Source organism: Aplysia californica, unplaced genomic scaffold (genome assembly GCF_000002075.1).
Source record: "Aplysia californica isolate F4 #8 unplaced genomic scaffold, AplCal3.0 scaffold00269, whole genome shotgun sequence".
NCBI lineage: Eukaryota > Metazoa > Mollusca > Gastropoda > Aplysiida > Aplysiidae > Aplysia > Aplysia californica.
In genome coordinates, this window is record NW_004797539.1 from 804,367 (window position 1) to 819,741 (window position 15,375).

Sequence of the window (15,375 nt, forward strand, 5' to 3'; positions counted from 1 at the left end):
GGTCAAAACGGGCTGCCTCCTAAATGATCTACATTTGTTTTCTTAAGGGTGTAAAACCATTTACAATCACTGCAAATTTTCATTCGTATCATGAATTAAAAATATGACCCCAAGGGTGTGCTGTTGAGGCTAGAGAGGTGAGCAGAACAAGCCTGATTCCCCGTTTGGACTTCTCTGTTGACATCCACCCCTTGGCGTTCATACGACCTTATGCAGTTGTGAGTGCTGTAAAACCTTACTAAAACAATAACTTCAAGGGTGAGTTTGGATTAATGAGAAGTACCTCAGCACATAAAAGCCATTTAATGCTGGGTAAAAGTAAGACAAACAGAAACAAAAGATGGAAAGACAAGAAGAAGAACCAACCAATGACCCCCTCCAACCACCAGCCCCAAAACACTAATCGTCAAACCTATGAACCTAACCATAAACAATCCCGTCACAGTCAATGTTCAGTACTCACGCAGTGCACTTTTCTTGAGAGGAACCAGGTTGGTTGCGTTTTTGTAACAGGGTTGTTTCATCAAAACAGCATCTTCAACGTCACAGATGTTCAGCACCTGAAGGTACAAATATGTACTAAACTGATCACAGAAGCAAAATCCATTACAGCATATGAAATCCTGCAGTTGCCAAGACAATCTTAGAGTTGCCAACCCTCAAGATTCTCCTGAAACTCTTAACGGTAAATTATAGTAATCTGAATCAAGTTTTAGTGATGATAACACCAAACAAAAATGTGCTTGTGATTTTTCTTAGCAGTTCCTACCTAAATGCGAGGCTGAAAATAGCACCTAGACAAGACAGCTGGTGCCTTTATATTGTTAATGGTTCAGGTTTCAAATGTGACACCATAAGTGTTGACTTCATTCATTATCAGAATCACATGTAATCATTGCCAACTGCAACCCTGCAAGGCACAAAGGAGAAGCAAGTTACTGTATTCCTTTATAGTAGTTCAGTTTAGTACAAGTTTTACAGCCGGTCATGAGTGCAATGTATTCCTAAAAGACCAAAAAAAATTGGCAAATAAAGAAAAGGACTAAGAACTTGTTCAGCAATTTCAAACCTTTACTGTAGATACACACACACACAAAAAAAAAGGGGGGAGGGGGGGTTGTCGTTGGTGAGAATGAAGGCGTGTGTGTGTGTGTGTGTGTGTGTGTGAATGTGATGGGATTGGAATGGGGAGGTGATGCAAAGGGGATAGGAATGGGAGGAGGAAGATGACAGAAGTGTGACAAATATTATGACGTTAACCGTTTTCAAAAGCAGAACTGGCAAGACATTAAAAAAACCACTCACTTCATGAAAGAAGACACCATGTTCCACCTGACTTGAGTCAAAGTTGAACAGCCGCGGTTCAAGGGTCACGCAGAAAGTGTAGCCTTCCTGTTAGCCCCAGCAAGGACAGAAAGAAATACACCATTGTCAGAGGCAATATTAGTAAAATGTTTATTTGAGTAAAGAAAAGCATAAAGTTTTACATGATGAAAAATACTGTTTTGGGGATACAGAAGTTGTTGTGTACACAGTTATGCACTGTCTCAATTGGAAAATACCTGTGTGTGCCTGGTGAAAGGTACAGAATGACGCATTTTGAAGAATCCCGGGTTTTTTGCATTTTCATGTCAAGAGATCATCTCTGAACAATATGCTTTTTGAATTTTTAAGATATCTTCGGTAGTTTTTGAGATATGGGAGATTTTGTAATCCAATTTAGGATCACCACAGAACTTTTGGTACTAATATTCTGCATTGAGAGCACGAACCCCCCCCCCCCCCCCCTCCCCGTAAAAACAAAACAAACCCCCCCCCCCAACAAAAACAAAACAACAAAATAAACCAGACAAGCACAATTAAAAACAAAAGAAAAAGTGCAGGCAACATAAGCCTGAACACTCTTTAACCACCAACCATCCAGCCACCCTCCCTTACCATGATGCCGATTTGCGAGTTGAGGGCTATGTGTCGGAGCAGGAGTTTCTTGGGAGGAACCATCTGCTGCAGCAGCTCCTTGTGAGGAGCCATAATCTCAGTCACCGACTTCTTGGTCACTTCCGCGAGCACCTTCAGGGACTTCATGCACTACAGGGAGAAAAGCATGGAGAGCGACAAATGATGAGTGGTGGGCTGTTGGGAAAATGTATTTGTCTCAAAGATATTATCCATCAGAGCCTATGACAATTCTCTCTTCTTTTCCCATATCCAGTTTAATTCTTTCAAAGACATCACTACTGACATGAGCCGACCCCCCTCCCCCCACCACACCAGTCTTCCTATCATAGCAATTTATATTTATTTCATTCAAAGACATTTCCACAAGTATCTCAATCAGTCTTCTGATAGTTTGTTTCAATAGAGGTTTTACAGCGTTCGCAACTGCATAAGGTCATATGAGCGCCAAGGGGTGGATGTCAACAAAGAAGTCCTTACAGGGAATCAGGCCTACTCTACTCATCTCTCTAGCTTCAACAGCACAAAGTCTGCTAATACAATCAAGGCACCCCGGATATAGCAGTTCACAAGAGTGACAAACATACATAAGAAGTAGAGGAAAACGATGATAGTAAGGATTAGGAAAGAAAAAGCAGCAGTTCCCTGTTGTAGTTCAGGAACAGTTATGAGCATGACATTCATGAACCAGTCCATTTACAATTACAATTCTACTGAGCAAAAGAACATGGTTTATGTCCCCCCTTTGGGAATGGCCTTAAGACATTTCAGTCAGTAGCACTGCCGCGGGGGAGTAAGTCTTCTGAGATACCCGTCTTCCATATAATAAAGCTAAACTGTGTCAACGACGGTGTCCAACACAGAAAAACATTAACAATCAGTCCTGATCTAAGTAAGCCCCCTAAACGAATGAGCAACGACAATAACAATGACAACAACAGTAACGATGAACAAAACAATGACAACAACAACAACAGCAACGACCAAAACAGCAATTGTTTCAGTAAGTGTTTAACGGCACTTGCAACACAATAAGGTCATATAAGTGCAGAAGATTAGAGGTGTTACTACAGAGTAACAAACACAAAAAAGAAGAAGGGGAGATAAATAAGATAGATGTTTGATAGGAATGAAGAAGCAAACCACACCAGAGCACTCGCCAACCACCCACCGACATCAGCAACAATGCCAACAAGAACGATGACGACAAAGACAATGGCAACGTCCCTACCTGCTGTCGGACCAGCATGTTTGAGGACGTGATCTGTGGGATGAGCTTTTGAGCCACGTCGTTCAGCGACTTTTTCTGGGCGGCCACCAGCTCCTCCGTGGCCTCCTCTCCCTCCAACGGCCGTGCGCACATCCTCAGCATCTCCTCCACACACTTCTGGGCCAGCTCCACCGCCCCACTCGACACCTTGGGGAAAGCACGGGATATCAGAGTACTCTTTAGGCGCACAAACCGCATACAAACATGCTGTACTGTCATCATTTAAACCCTTTCAAAAGAATTGCTAACACACTGCCTTGTAGTAATTTTTGTTTTAGTAGAGGTTTTACGGCACTCGCAACTACATAAGGTCATACGAGCGCCAGAAGATTAGAAGTGTTACAAGAGAGTAACAAACACAAAAAAGTAGGAGAGGAAAAAGATGATAGGAAAGAAGAAGAAACCACACCAGAGCACCCACCAACCACCCACAGAGTACTCTTTAGGCGCACAAACCGCATATAAACATTCTGTACTGTCATCGTTTAAACCCTTTCAAAAGAATTACTAACACACTGCCTTGCAATTTGGAGTGAAGAAAGGTATATTGACAAGATAAAGTAGAAAAACTCTTAAAGAGAAATAGGGTCACACCTCTGGCTGAGACTTTTGCTAAAACTTTAGAAGCTGACCGGGATGTGAAGTATAGAGAAATAAGCAGAGAAGAGAGAAAGAAAAAATGTGTATAAAACAAGAGAAACAAAATAAAAATGGGAGGGAGGAGGGAGGGAGAGTAAGAGAGAGAGAGAGAGAGAGAGAGAGAGAGAGAGAGAGAGAGAGAGAGAGAGTGAGAGAGCGAAAGAGAGATCAAAACTATATGACGGAAACAACCAACTTTATTACTGTGACAAATGTTCTCTACTTTATCAACCGGACAAATGAAATTACCTCCATCGTGAGGTCGTTGATGACAAAGAGAAGAGCCTTGAGGAACATGTACTGATGGTCTAACACCCACTTGAAGCTCATGCGCTCATACAGGGATTTGATGGCTCGGCATCTGCGGGGATGCACAAAGATATTGAACAAATTACATATAACATACACAATTTATCAATATACATACATAATTTGTCAATGTAGATACATACATAAAACATTTAATAATTAATAACTGTTCAGACATAAAATAATTTGTCAACATACATAAATATATAATAATTTGTCAACATACAAAATGCCACAACGTTACACAATCCACAATATCATATCCATATTTAACTAATCAACACACTATTCGCGGGCAGTATTGTATACAGACATAAATCATTTTTCGGGGCCTTTGAGATACGCCTGTATGCAATACGGCCCGCGTATTGCTTGTTGTCACTGTGCAGTGCCCCCGTTTTTGAACCAGGATTGTATTCCAAAGAATCCGTCACAAATATGATTGACACAACAAAAAGTTCAGCTCACTGGTAGAAAAGACTCACTTACCCCCCATATTTGGAGTACCACGCCCGCAGATAGCACAGGTCACACATGCGCTCGGCCACGTACTCAAACAGTGGGAGCTGACACGCCTGCAGGAAAGGAAGAAAGCAAAACAACATGTTATTTAACACCTTACTGACCACTGTCGAGCATACCGGTCTACCAGCTGCACCTTCATGGCCAGTGACAAGAATACTCTTTTTAAAAGAAAGATTTAAATGAACCTGTCTTTTTCTGTCTTATCCATACTCTCCTAACATTTGTTAAACAGATGTTCATTAATTTTTAAAATGTTTCTTGGGCATACATATACATTAAAAATAAAATCATTTCAACTTTTGTTATGAGTATTTTCTTTTTCTCAGAAACCATACATTGTAATGCATTTCTCCTACAATAGAAAATTCTAACCAAGTTATACCGTATAACTGGTCACCTGGGCATACACAGACACTTGGCTATGCTAGATTCTTGGTTTACTGGTGTAAATATGCAACTGTTTTGAGAAAACAGGACCACGCATTAAACTAATATGCCTATCGGCTCTAAACTCTACATTTAGTGAGGGAATTGGCCCCCCTCTAAATGGTAGACTCCATAAAATAAAAATAGTGTCAATTTTATTTGAAAATTGTCATTATTTCACCATGGAGCAAGCCAGCGATGAACAACGTACTTCAATAGGAAAGAGAGATGAAAACAACTTAACTAAGGACTACACGTGCAGTGGTAGTAGTAAGTCATGGAAGCAAAGGTGGTGCTCGTGATGGGGATTCAATAAATGGATTTAGATTTAGACCTAGATCTTGGGTTGACTTTTACATCCCCATCAAAACAATTTAGATCTTTAAAACTGTGGGCTCCGCAAGGGTCCACAGCAAGTAGGTGGGTGAGTAGGTAGGTAGATGGACAGGCAGGCAGGTACATAAATCGATAAGTAAGTAGGTAAGTATTTTTAGTTCTTGTAAGAGTTTTACTAGGAACCTAAGAAGGAAGACAGTTAGCTAACTAGCTTGAAAGGGACGTACACAGGAGGTAGGCAGGTAGGTTAACAGGTCGGTCAAAGGGTTGGTAAGGATGGAAAGGTGTTATGAACATAGGTAAGCAAGTAAGTAAGCACGTTAGCAAGCAAGCAAGAAGTAAGATAACAGTCTATTCCACAGACCCTTTCTTTAGAGCCAAGGATGGAGGTGGCAGTGTCGATGATGATGCAGAGGGAGACGTTGCCAGGCTTGCACAACTCCTTTTCCTCGTGGCCCATGATGGTGGTCAGCGCATCCACCAGGATCTGTGTGTCCATCCCCTGGAGCTTTGTCTGCTTGTCTCCAACGGGAAACGGGCCTACAGTCAGGCAGGACAAAAAATGATATCACATACTCTGCTAAAAAAATCAGTAAGATCAAGATCTTAAAGTTCTACTCCATTATTGCTCCACATGTATGTTATTTCCGCACTTTAACTGACTTGAAACAACCCCCCCCCCCCTTTTCCCCCCCCTAACAACTTACAACCTGTCTATTCCCCTTCCACCCTGTTTTCACATGGCCCAAATCATAAGTATGAGTAGGCTATTTTGGTACGACTAAAACAACCTCAAGGACCAGAGTACATGTATGCCAATCACCTGCAACGTGAAAGTTTGACCACCTGATTTTGGCAATCACTTTTTGGGAAAACGAAGACAAGATTTGATTTGAGGGCAATGCTCAAGCAATGGACTGACATAAAGGCCTTGAACATCTAGCGCTTATGAAAAAATAAAAGGCCAAAGAGGCAGAGGTAGACCAAGAATAATTTGAGAACATCAGCAGATGGGTGACAGGAAATGACCAGGACAATAATGTTACTTTAAAGAGCATCCAAATAGAGATATTGGTAAACTATGACCATGAGAGTCCATTTCAGATCTGGCACTTAAAGAAAAAACAGTTAAAGCACCTAAATGCCATTTCCATAATCTTTTATTTGTGCTTTTGATCAGAGTTTTCGCAATAGCCCCTCCATAAAAAATAAGGTTGCCAACCCCTACATTAGTACAACTCTTTAGGTGTGTACCCGCCACTCACCACACTGCTGTGCCACCGTGATGAGTGTGTAGTGACGCACCATGCAGGCCATGAAGGGCAGGGCTGTGGGACGCAGGTCCTTGATCGCTGCAGCAACTGCAAAAGAACAAAATGTTAAGCCCAGATTGTTTCCTTTCACAAAGACTTCTTTCAAATAAGTACCCTTTGAGCGTCTAATTGGTGTGAGATTCACAATCGAGCCTAGCAAAAAACATTAATTTTGCGATGCAAGAAAAAGCTGATAAAAAACCCCATCATTCTTCCAAAATCAGTGACAGTTCTTCATAAAGTAATAAACTTAGGTAAATTTCTTATTAAAAAGAACCATTTGTCAACTATAAAAAAACCAAACACAAATTTTGCTCTTGCATTGGTTGCCACGGATGGATGAAAAAGGCACTCTACAGTGCTACTGACAGAAGTGTCTTCAGCCATTCCAAAAGGGGGATGTTAACATGTTCTTATGCACAGTAGAATTTTAAATGGGCTGATTTATCGATGTCATGCTCATTCAGTGCCGAACAACATAGGGGGAACTGCTGCTTTTTGGTTCCTCATCCTTATTATCCGTCATTTTTCATCTACTTCTAGTGAACTGCTATATCCGAGGTGCCTTGATATTGGAAACATACTTTGTGCTGTTGAGGCTAGAGAGGTGAGTAGAGTAAGCCTGATTCCCCATTTAGACTTCTTTGTTGACATTCACCCCTTGGCGATCATAATTACATTGCAAGGAAGCTGTACATACCAAACATCCCAGTGAGAGCCTGTTCGTGGACGTGTCTGGAGTGCGAGTCTGGGTTCTTGTAGCCCTGAGCTGGTAGACTGCTGATCTCTTTCTCTTTGAAGCTAAAACCATAAACAAATAAAAACTTTCTCAAATACATACTCTTGTGAATCAAGGAAACATGCTATGTCTTCACTTTACTACAAAACCAGAGCCTAATAATGTCTTTACTTTATTACAAAACCAGAGACTAACAAATAAATAAAAAATTAATCTTGAGAAATGCAAAAAATTAGAAGGTCTTGTTCTATACTCTCAAAACAAAATGCGCCTCGTGAAATATCACTTCTGGATTTGGTAAAATTACAGAGACAGAAGCGTCGGCCTACAAAAGCGATCGGCGAAATAAAGAAATTTAGCTTTTTGCATCCAAACTGTCTCAAAACTGAAAAAATCCAAGGGCGTCATGATCTGGGGAATATTTTAAAGAATTTTTTGGCGAAAACTGCATGTCGATCGGTGCTGCCATTAAAAAGCCCTTTGAATAGCGAAATTCGGCCACCACAATTAGATAATAGAAGTAGCTAATCAAAGCAGAGACTGGGCATACCTTGGGTGTGAAAACAAGTGCATCATCATCTGTTTCTCATCATCGAGATTCATGACAGAAATTAGGAAGCATCTGATCAAGTCGTAAGCTTGACGGGGATGGAATGAATCAGTCAAAGAACTCTTCAGGGTGGTCAGAGCAGCTTCCACAGCCTGTGAAAAAAATCCCCCATCACACATGTCTCTTAAGAATAACAGTAAAAGCACAAGAGAATTAAATTTAGACACAAACAAAACCATCTAAATACAGACCTTTCATCCACACCTGCTTCTCTAAACTACATGGATAAAATGAGATGTTACGTACAATATTAAAATGTGGTCTGGCTTATCGTCCCTTCCCTTCTTTTTCTCCTGTTCTGTTCATACAATTGCTTACATTTTGATAAAAGGGCATACCGGATCACGATATTTCACTGACAGATTGTAACTGATTTTTAGCCACATCAATACGATTTTAGATAATTTAGTAGGAGGCAGGTTGCCTTGACCCTGACAATCATAGCCAACCTGCGAGCAGTGGGAAACAGAATCCCAGTAGACAGATGGAGACCTACTCTATAATAATAGTAACTTTTTCCCACTCAAAAATCGAACACATATCCTCAACATAAAAAAACCCCAAATCAACTTATTACATTTGACAGCAATGCAACAAAATTAAAGGTGTGCTCTCGCTTATGCAGCTCTCATTCTTTCTAAAAATTTACTTGTATTTTGGTATACGGGCATGCAAGATCAAGACATTCACTGTCATATTCGAAAACGGATAAACATCTAAGGAAAAGAAATAGACACAACAACACAGATACCAGGGACATCTTCGAGAGTTATGATTTTTAAACATTCAGCACTCCCTTTACAGTAAAACCTTCAATAACTCACTTTTTCAACAGGCAATGAGATGGGGGATTTACTCTCCTGGAAGTGGACGTTGACACAAGGACCAACAGTTTCTTTGTTGTTATAAGGCATCTGAAACAACAACATTCAACAAACGACTTTATTTTCAAATTCTGTAACAGAATGTATTCCGACCATCTTAAAAACTTATGACATTTTTCTTCATACTATAAATTTGCAAGCGCTTGGAGGGGGAGGACTTAGATTAGGATCTTACGCAGATGGGATACAGCCGGACAGAGGTAGAGACTAAAACCCAAGGTAAAAGTTGATTGAGAACTTGTGCTGGTGGCGTATTCTTTGTAAAAGGGGTTAGAAAGGCTGAAGATGACGATAAATTTGCAATGTAAGGATTTCGATAACCATATAAACGCATAACATTTTTCTTCAAACAATATATTAACGTGTAATAGCAACCATAAAAACTCGTAATAACATTTCTATTCAAGCTACAAATTTGCATGCATTATAACAATAATGAAAACACATCATAACATTTGTCTCCATGCATGCATTATAACAACCCTATATGCTCATAACAATATTTTCCCATTTTATTTACAGACATTATATCATACTATCTGTATTAGTACAAGCACAAATGTGAAGGTTTTCTGTTACAACTGCAGGAGAAAGAAAGTTAACTCCTTCAGATTGAGGACAAACAAAATTCAGCATACTTCAACCAGATACACTATTCATGATCAATAATCATGCACACCTTCTGAGGCTCCATCAACATCTTCCTGTTCCCTCCGCCAAATTTTCCCAGGACCCTGAAAGCAGTAGCAGCTGTTGCGTCCTGAGGGTTCTTCAGCGTGCGCCATAGAGCCTGAGGGGAACACAAAAACATTTCTTTAAAAAAAAAAAAAAACCACCTAGAGAAACAAGGTATGAGTAAACAAAGACTGTAGATGCAAAAACAGGCAATGACTGCAAGGCAAAGCAGCTAGAAATACAGAAACAACAAGTGGGGAAGAAAAGAACTAAGATGACCTAATAGTTAATAATGCTTGTTGCACCCTCAACTCACCCACAGTGCTAGGAGATTTGAGTAAAGAAAGCATGTGGATGCAATAACAGGTGATTACAAAGAAAAGAAAGACAGAAAGACGGAAACAACAAAAGGAAAGAAAAGAAAAAGGACAACCTACCAGTGGTGCTGTCCATCTACCAATGGTGCTTGGAAGGAAATGGCACAATGGTCAAGGCTCTTCATCACAGCATTTGCCATATTAATAATTTCAAGAAAAATGAAACAAACAGAGGTCCTAGCAGTGAACAGATAAGTTGAGTTCAGTTTTAGTAGGGGTTTTACGGCGCTCGCAACTACATAAGGTCATTTGAGCCCCAGAAGATTAGAGGTGTTATAAAAGAGTAACAAACATAAAAAAGAAGAAGGGGAGATAAGGACGATGGATGTTTCATAGGAAAGAAGAAGCAAACCACACCAGAGCACCCACCAACCACCCACAGTGAACAGATAAGACAATACAACACAGATTACATAAGAATGAAAAGCAACATCAGAAATCCTCCTTTAGATATAAGTGGCTGACGGAGTGTGTCCTTTTGCAAAACACGTGCCATCCTAAAGTTCAATAAGAACAAATGTTTAATAAGGATTAATGTCATCCATACTCTTCAAAGTAGCTAGATAAAAATATATCTGCTCTTTTCTCAGAATTTCACCAGGCATATGAGCCTTGCATGCGATGGACACACACTCTCTGCTAAATTTGAAAGGGAACAAAGATGATACCAATTTGTAATGGGTTCTACTTCCTTTGAAAATTTGCCATGAAATTAAGAAATTTGTTCTGAAAAGTACTCTGCTATTCTGGCCCTTGTAGTTTTCCACCTTCTTCAGGCTTAGACTTTTTCCTTCACCACAGATGCAGTAACCCGGAAAACAGTTACTTTTCTTTGATGGGGAGAGGGAACCGGAGCATTGCCCTATTCTAGGATGTGAACCAAAACAGGTGATAGAAGAACCGAACCCCTCTCACATCTGACGCAACACCCCACCTCTCAATCAAACCCATAACCACATAATCATGATCCTGGATTGTTTGAGTTAGAAGCGCATCAATGCAGTAACAGCCATTTAGGGTACGGAAAAAGCAGGACAGACAACAGAGGGAAGGAAAAGAAATAGGACCTACCAGTAGTATGCTCCAACCACCCGCAATCTTGGTAGCCTAACCACATACAGCATACTGAGGTGAGTGCAAAACTACAATACCACAAGCCACTAACCTGCATAAGCTCAGCTCTCACTGGCTGGATGTGGTCATAGAGAAAGTCTGGTTGCAAATTGTCTACACACAGTTCCAGAGTACGTAGGCCCTGAGAATGAAATGGGAAGTTAATCAAATAAGGAAAACAATTTTTTAAATCTAAAGAATACAGACAAAAGGTCTTTATCCCATATAAACCACTGAGTTCCAATGAGCAAACTTTACATTGTAAGCAGATCTTGAAATAAACTAAAAACAATATTCACTTTTAAGAGTGTATGCGTGGAAAAAATCTAAAATCTGCACACAAGTGGCCTTTAAGACTCAACACTAAGAGTAATAACTCAAAAGAGGAACCTAACACACACATGCAAAGTCACTGCAGGAAACATACATTCTTCTGTTGATCATCATTTGCAAGTTTATAATACTCCTAATTTTTTAACAATGTCAAGAGAGGAGTTTATGGTAGTGAGCAGAAGAGTTTGTGAATAATGAGAGAAAAAGTTTGTGGCCAGAAAGGGAATAAGAGAATAGGATTTGTAGCAAGCAAAAGAAAGGAGTTTGTGACTGGCTAGAGGTACCTGGTTAATGAGTGTCTGCGAGCCATTGAGGGCGGAGACCAGCGGATCCATCAACATAGGGAGGTAAGGCAGCAAGGAGCTGAGTCGAACGGGGACGGTGAGGCACAGCTCCACAAACAGGTCCTTGATCTGCTGCCGGTGCAAGCCACTCTGGAGACTGTTCAAGCCTGAAGTGGGCCAGAAAAAAGTAACTTATCAGGAAAGTGAGAGACTCAGGCCTAAAATAATACTGCAGAGAGGACCTGTCGACTTCCAAAGAGTAAAAATGCCATCACATCAGGGTTTTCATGAAAGAATCATAACTCTTCCACTGTATAAACCTATTACTCTTACAGATAGATGAAAAATAGAATAAATGTGTAACAGATGTAAATTTTAGATCTGAAATTGCCATTCCACTTCTTTTATTGTTCATTTGAAATACTAGCACACAACATGCTTCAGGAAAGTTTTAGTCTTGTGTATGATTGACTTCATTGATTGCAAATGTTTTCCGTCAACAACTATTTTGATAATTTAGGAGGCCCATAGTTTCAACCCTGGCTGAAACAATTATGGACAGTGCTGAGTAAAATAGGCAAAACATACCCTGTAACAAATTGGGAAGAAGGGGAAGGAACTCCTGGTACAGCAAGTCATGACATCCTCCTCCGATAGACCGGAACAGCGCTCTCAGCAACAGGAAGTAGTTGAACGGTTCGTTGGCCGACAGGGCCAGCTCCATAGACTGGTTGACGATTGTGTGGAGGTGTGGCTGGACAAATAAAAAATATTAACACACAAAATTGTCCTCTCAGTAAATTCTGCATGGCCAATAGGTATTAACATTCTTCCAGCAATAAAGTAAAGATTATTTCACGATAAAAGAATAAGCCAGACCAAAAGACTGCCAAGTTCTTTTTTTTTGTTGCTCACAACGAACAGCAGACCTGGGCAGAGTTAGGTATTTTTTTTAGGAGACACAATGATACGTTATCTAGCCAATTAGAGAGACACAAAAAAGAGAATCTTGAACAATCACATATATACTATATACATATATATAGTTTTTCTGTCTGTAAAACTCAATTTAACACAAAAAATGACAAGATGTAACAAAAACTTTAACACATTATGGCATGGAGAAATACAAAAATAACTCCTCTGAGCAATAGAGAAAAAAAAAAGCTGAGATCAAGGAGAACCAACCTTCAACATTTGTTCGTTTTCTGCAGCAAAGAGAGATACAGATCCAAACACCATCTTGAACAGTTTCAGATACAAGTTGGATCGCTCAATGTTCGCTGCCGAAAAAAACAACCCAAACAACCGTCAGTACAAACGTAAAAACAAAAAATTTAGTTAAATACAAAGACTTCTAAACAGTGCAGAGCTGGTATTTAAACATTTCAAAGATTAGACTCATAATAAAAGAAAAGAAAATCCTAGAAGTCTTTACCAAGGACAGTGATTACACTTCATTTGTTCATAAAAAATTAAACAAAGTAGGAAATAATAGTTCCAAAGAGCAGCTGACAAAAAAGATATGCAAGAAAAGTATGCTGAAACTGATGGCAAAAGAAAATTATTCCAAGTCTAATTCTCTGTTCAGTCACAAGTGAAAATGACTGTCTCTTCTCAACACAACTGCATTGTTTCTCATTTATACCTCTGTACAGTGTATAATGTAATGGCGAATTAAAATTGTAGTTTGTTCAATCAATGAAAGTAACTGTCTCTTCTCGACACAACTGCATTGTTTCTCATTTACGTATATGATGTAATGGTGAATCAAAACTAGTTATCTATGTACACTATTGTAAACCAAGGAAAAATGAAAATCTTAGTTACTATCATTAAAATAAAACTCACATCCCATCTCTGATATTCTCTCCAGTAGATACTCCACAACGATGGTACCAAATGTCGCAGACGTGGACATATGAGCTAAGAATGAGTTTGCAACAATCTGTAAAGTAATCAGAAAAAAAATATCATGTCACACTGACCAAAACTAAGTACATATTGTATCAAAATACATTTGCAACAAAATCCTAACATCATGAGCAAATGAATATCAAAGTATATTGCAAATTGTAAATGTAAAAAGAAAATTCCAAGAGATATTCTTAAAGATAAAAAAGTTTTTAGAGAAAAGAGAAGAACATTGACAAAAATGACAGCCACTAGAGAAAGGAAAAGTGAGATACACAGAGAGAAACAAGATTGGGGGAAATAAAGAATTAAGAGAGGAGGATACCATTTGTGTCCTCAAACCAACAGAGATATATCACAAACACTCCTCACAAAAGCTATTTCCGTTATTAATATATCTTTTCAAACCAAATTTTCACATAATAGGCATATCCTCCAGGAAATAATTCAAACATTTAAAAAAGTTTCAACATGAATATGTTATGTAACACCGGACTTAAGAAAACCCTAAAATTTTAAAAATGAAAAGGCATAATGTTAATCTTTAAAAAAAAAAATCAATTAAGTAGAAATAGCTATAGGTAACTGACTGATGCTTTTAAATATCCTTCCAATATTCTGGAATTTCTAGGACTTTCAAAGTGAGGTACTTTTTTGTTGTTGAAATTTTGAACTTAAAAAATGATTTTCGAAGGCAGGTCTCTCAGGCATTAATCATTTTTCGTTTTAAAAAAATCTAGTCAGTGACCTGTAACAACTAAATCTGCACATGAGTGAAAAGTTTCAGCACAGTATTTTGATTAGTAGCTGAGATTTTAGGATTCTAGGGACAAAGGGTCTTTCAAGAATATAGCTGTGAGAAAAACGCACTTAAAAATGTCACTGTGTAGTATGAGGGTTAGTTCCTTCTAGAGGTTCCAGTACCACATGTACTATTATTTCTAGTCACATGCAAAATCTCTTTTCTGTACAGTTACAAATAACCTAAAAAAAAAGAAGTTAAGAGAACCAAGTAGACAAAAAATGTAACAAAAAAAGAGAGAAAAAGTGGCCGAGCGGTCGTTTTTGCAAGGGGAGCGGAATGAGGTTATCTTAGACATATTTGCACTTATCTTAACTTTTTATATCAAACGGACCAAAAAATCTGATTCAGCAATGATCAATGGTGTTCAAAAGCTGCTTTCCAGAAAATTGATAATTTCATCGAAAAATGACCAAAATCGTTACCCGCTTGACCCTTAACACTCTGCCGTCACATCTCGCCGATTGGCGATGTTTACCACCCAGTTTCTTTGAATTTTCTCAAAAATGCCTTTGCCTTCGATGGCAAGGGTTTTTACCATATGAGCCTTGTGATGGCAAAGTGTTAAATACTTGAAAATACCATCATGATCAAAATCCCAACACCAACCTCCTGTGAGCAGAGAGAAGACAAATTTTGTTGTAAATCTTAGCCTAATGGACCTGAGCCCACGCCTGCACTCTACCTTTTTTTTCTTCTACACATCCTATCATCACTTCAACGTGTGGAGGTGTACATCTAGCATTAGACACAAGGGGTCCCAGAACTCAAAGGGTTAAGTGTTATCAGATACTTCCAAGAGACATTTTCATAGATCACAAAAGTAGACTACTCTTAAGTACAGTCGAACCTGCCATGACGGCCCCCGTA

The 15,375-nt window shown here is 39.2% G+C and overlaps 1 protein-coding gene across 6 annotated transcripts in view; it reads right to left on the minus strand.

Moving 5' to 3' along the window:
* LOC101858114 (transformation/transcription domain-associated protein) overlaps positions 1–15,375 on the minus strand; it is a 110,515-nt gene that overhangs the window by 62,507 nt on the left and 32,633 nt on the right. For all 6 annotated transcript variants that reach the window (XM_035970456.1, XM_035970455.1, XM_013084050.2 and 3 more), the window contains 17 exons: positions 13,641–13,737; positions 12,978–13,072; positions 12,378–12,543; positions 11,790–11,956; positions 11,225–11,314; positions 9,687–9,797; positions 8,948–9,037; positions 8,064–8,215; positions 7,475–7,575; positions 6,727–6,822; positions 5,826–6,001; positions 4,664–4,749; positions 4,115–4,226; positions 3,188–3,373; positions 1,939–2,088; positions 1,306–1,392; positions 464–560 (listed from right to left, as the gene is read on the minus strand). In XM_035970456.1, coding sequence (XP_035826349.1) covers positions 464–560; positions 1,306–1,392; positions 1,939–2,088; positions 3,188–3,373; positions 4,115–4,226; positions 4,664–4,749; positions 5,826–6,001; positions 6,727–6,822; positions 7,475–7,575; positions 8,064–8,215; positions 8,948–9,037; positions 9,687–9,797; positions 11,225–11,314; positions 11,790–11,956; positions 12,378–12,543; positions 12,978–13,072; positions 13,641–13,737 — 2,059 coding nt within the window. The remainder of the gene's footprint in view (positions 1–463; positions 561–1,305; positions 1,393–1,938; positions 2,089–3,187; positions 3,374–4,114; positions 4,227–4,663; positions 4,750–5,825; positions 6,002–6,726; positions 6,823–7,474; positions 7,576–8,063; positions 8,216–8,947; positions 9,038–9,686; positions 9,798–11,224; positions 11,315–11,789; positions 11,957–12,377; positions 12,544–12,977; positions 13,073–13,640; positions 13,738–15,375) is intronic.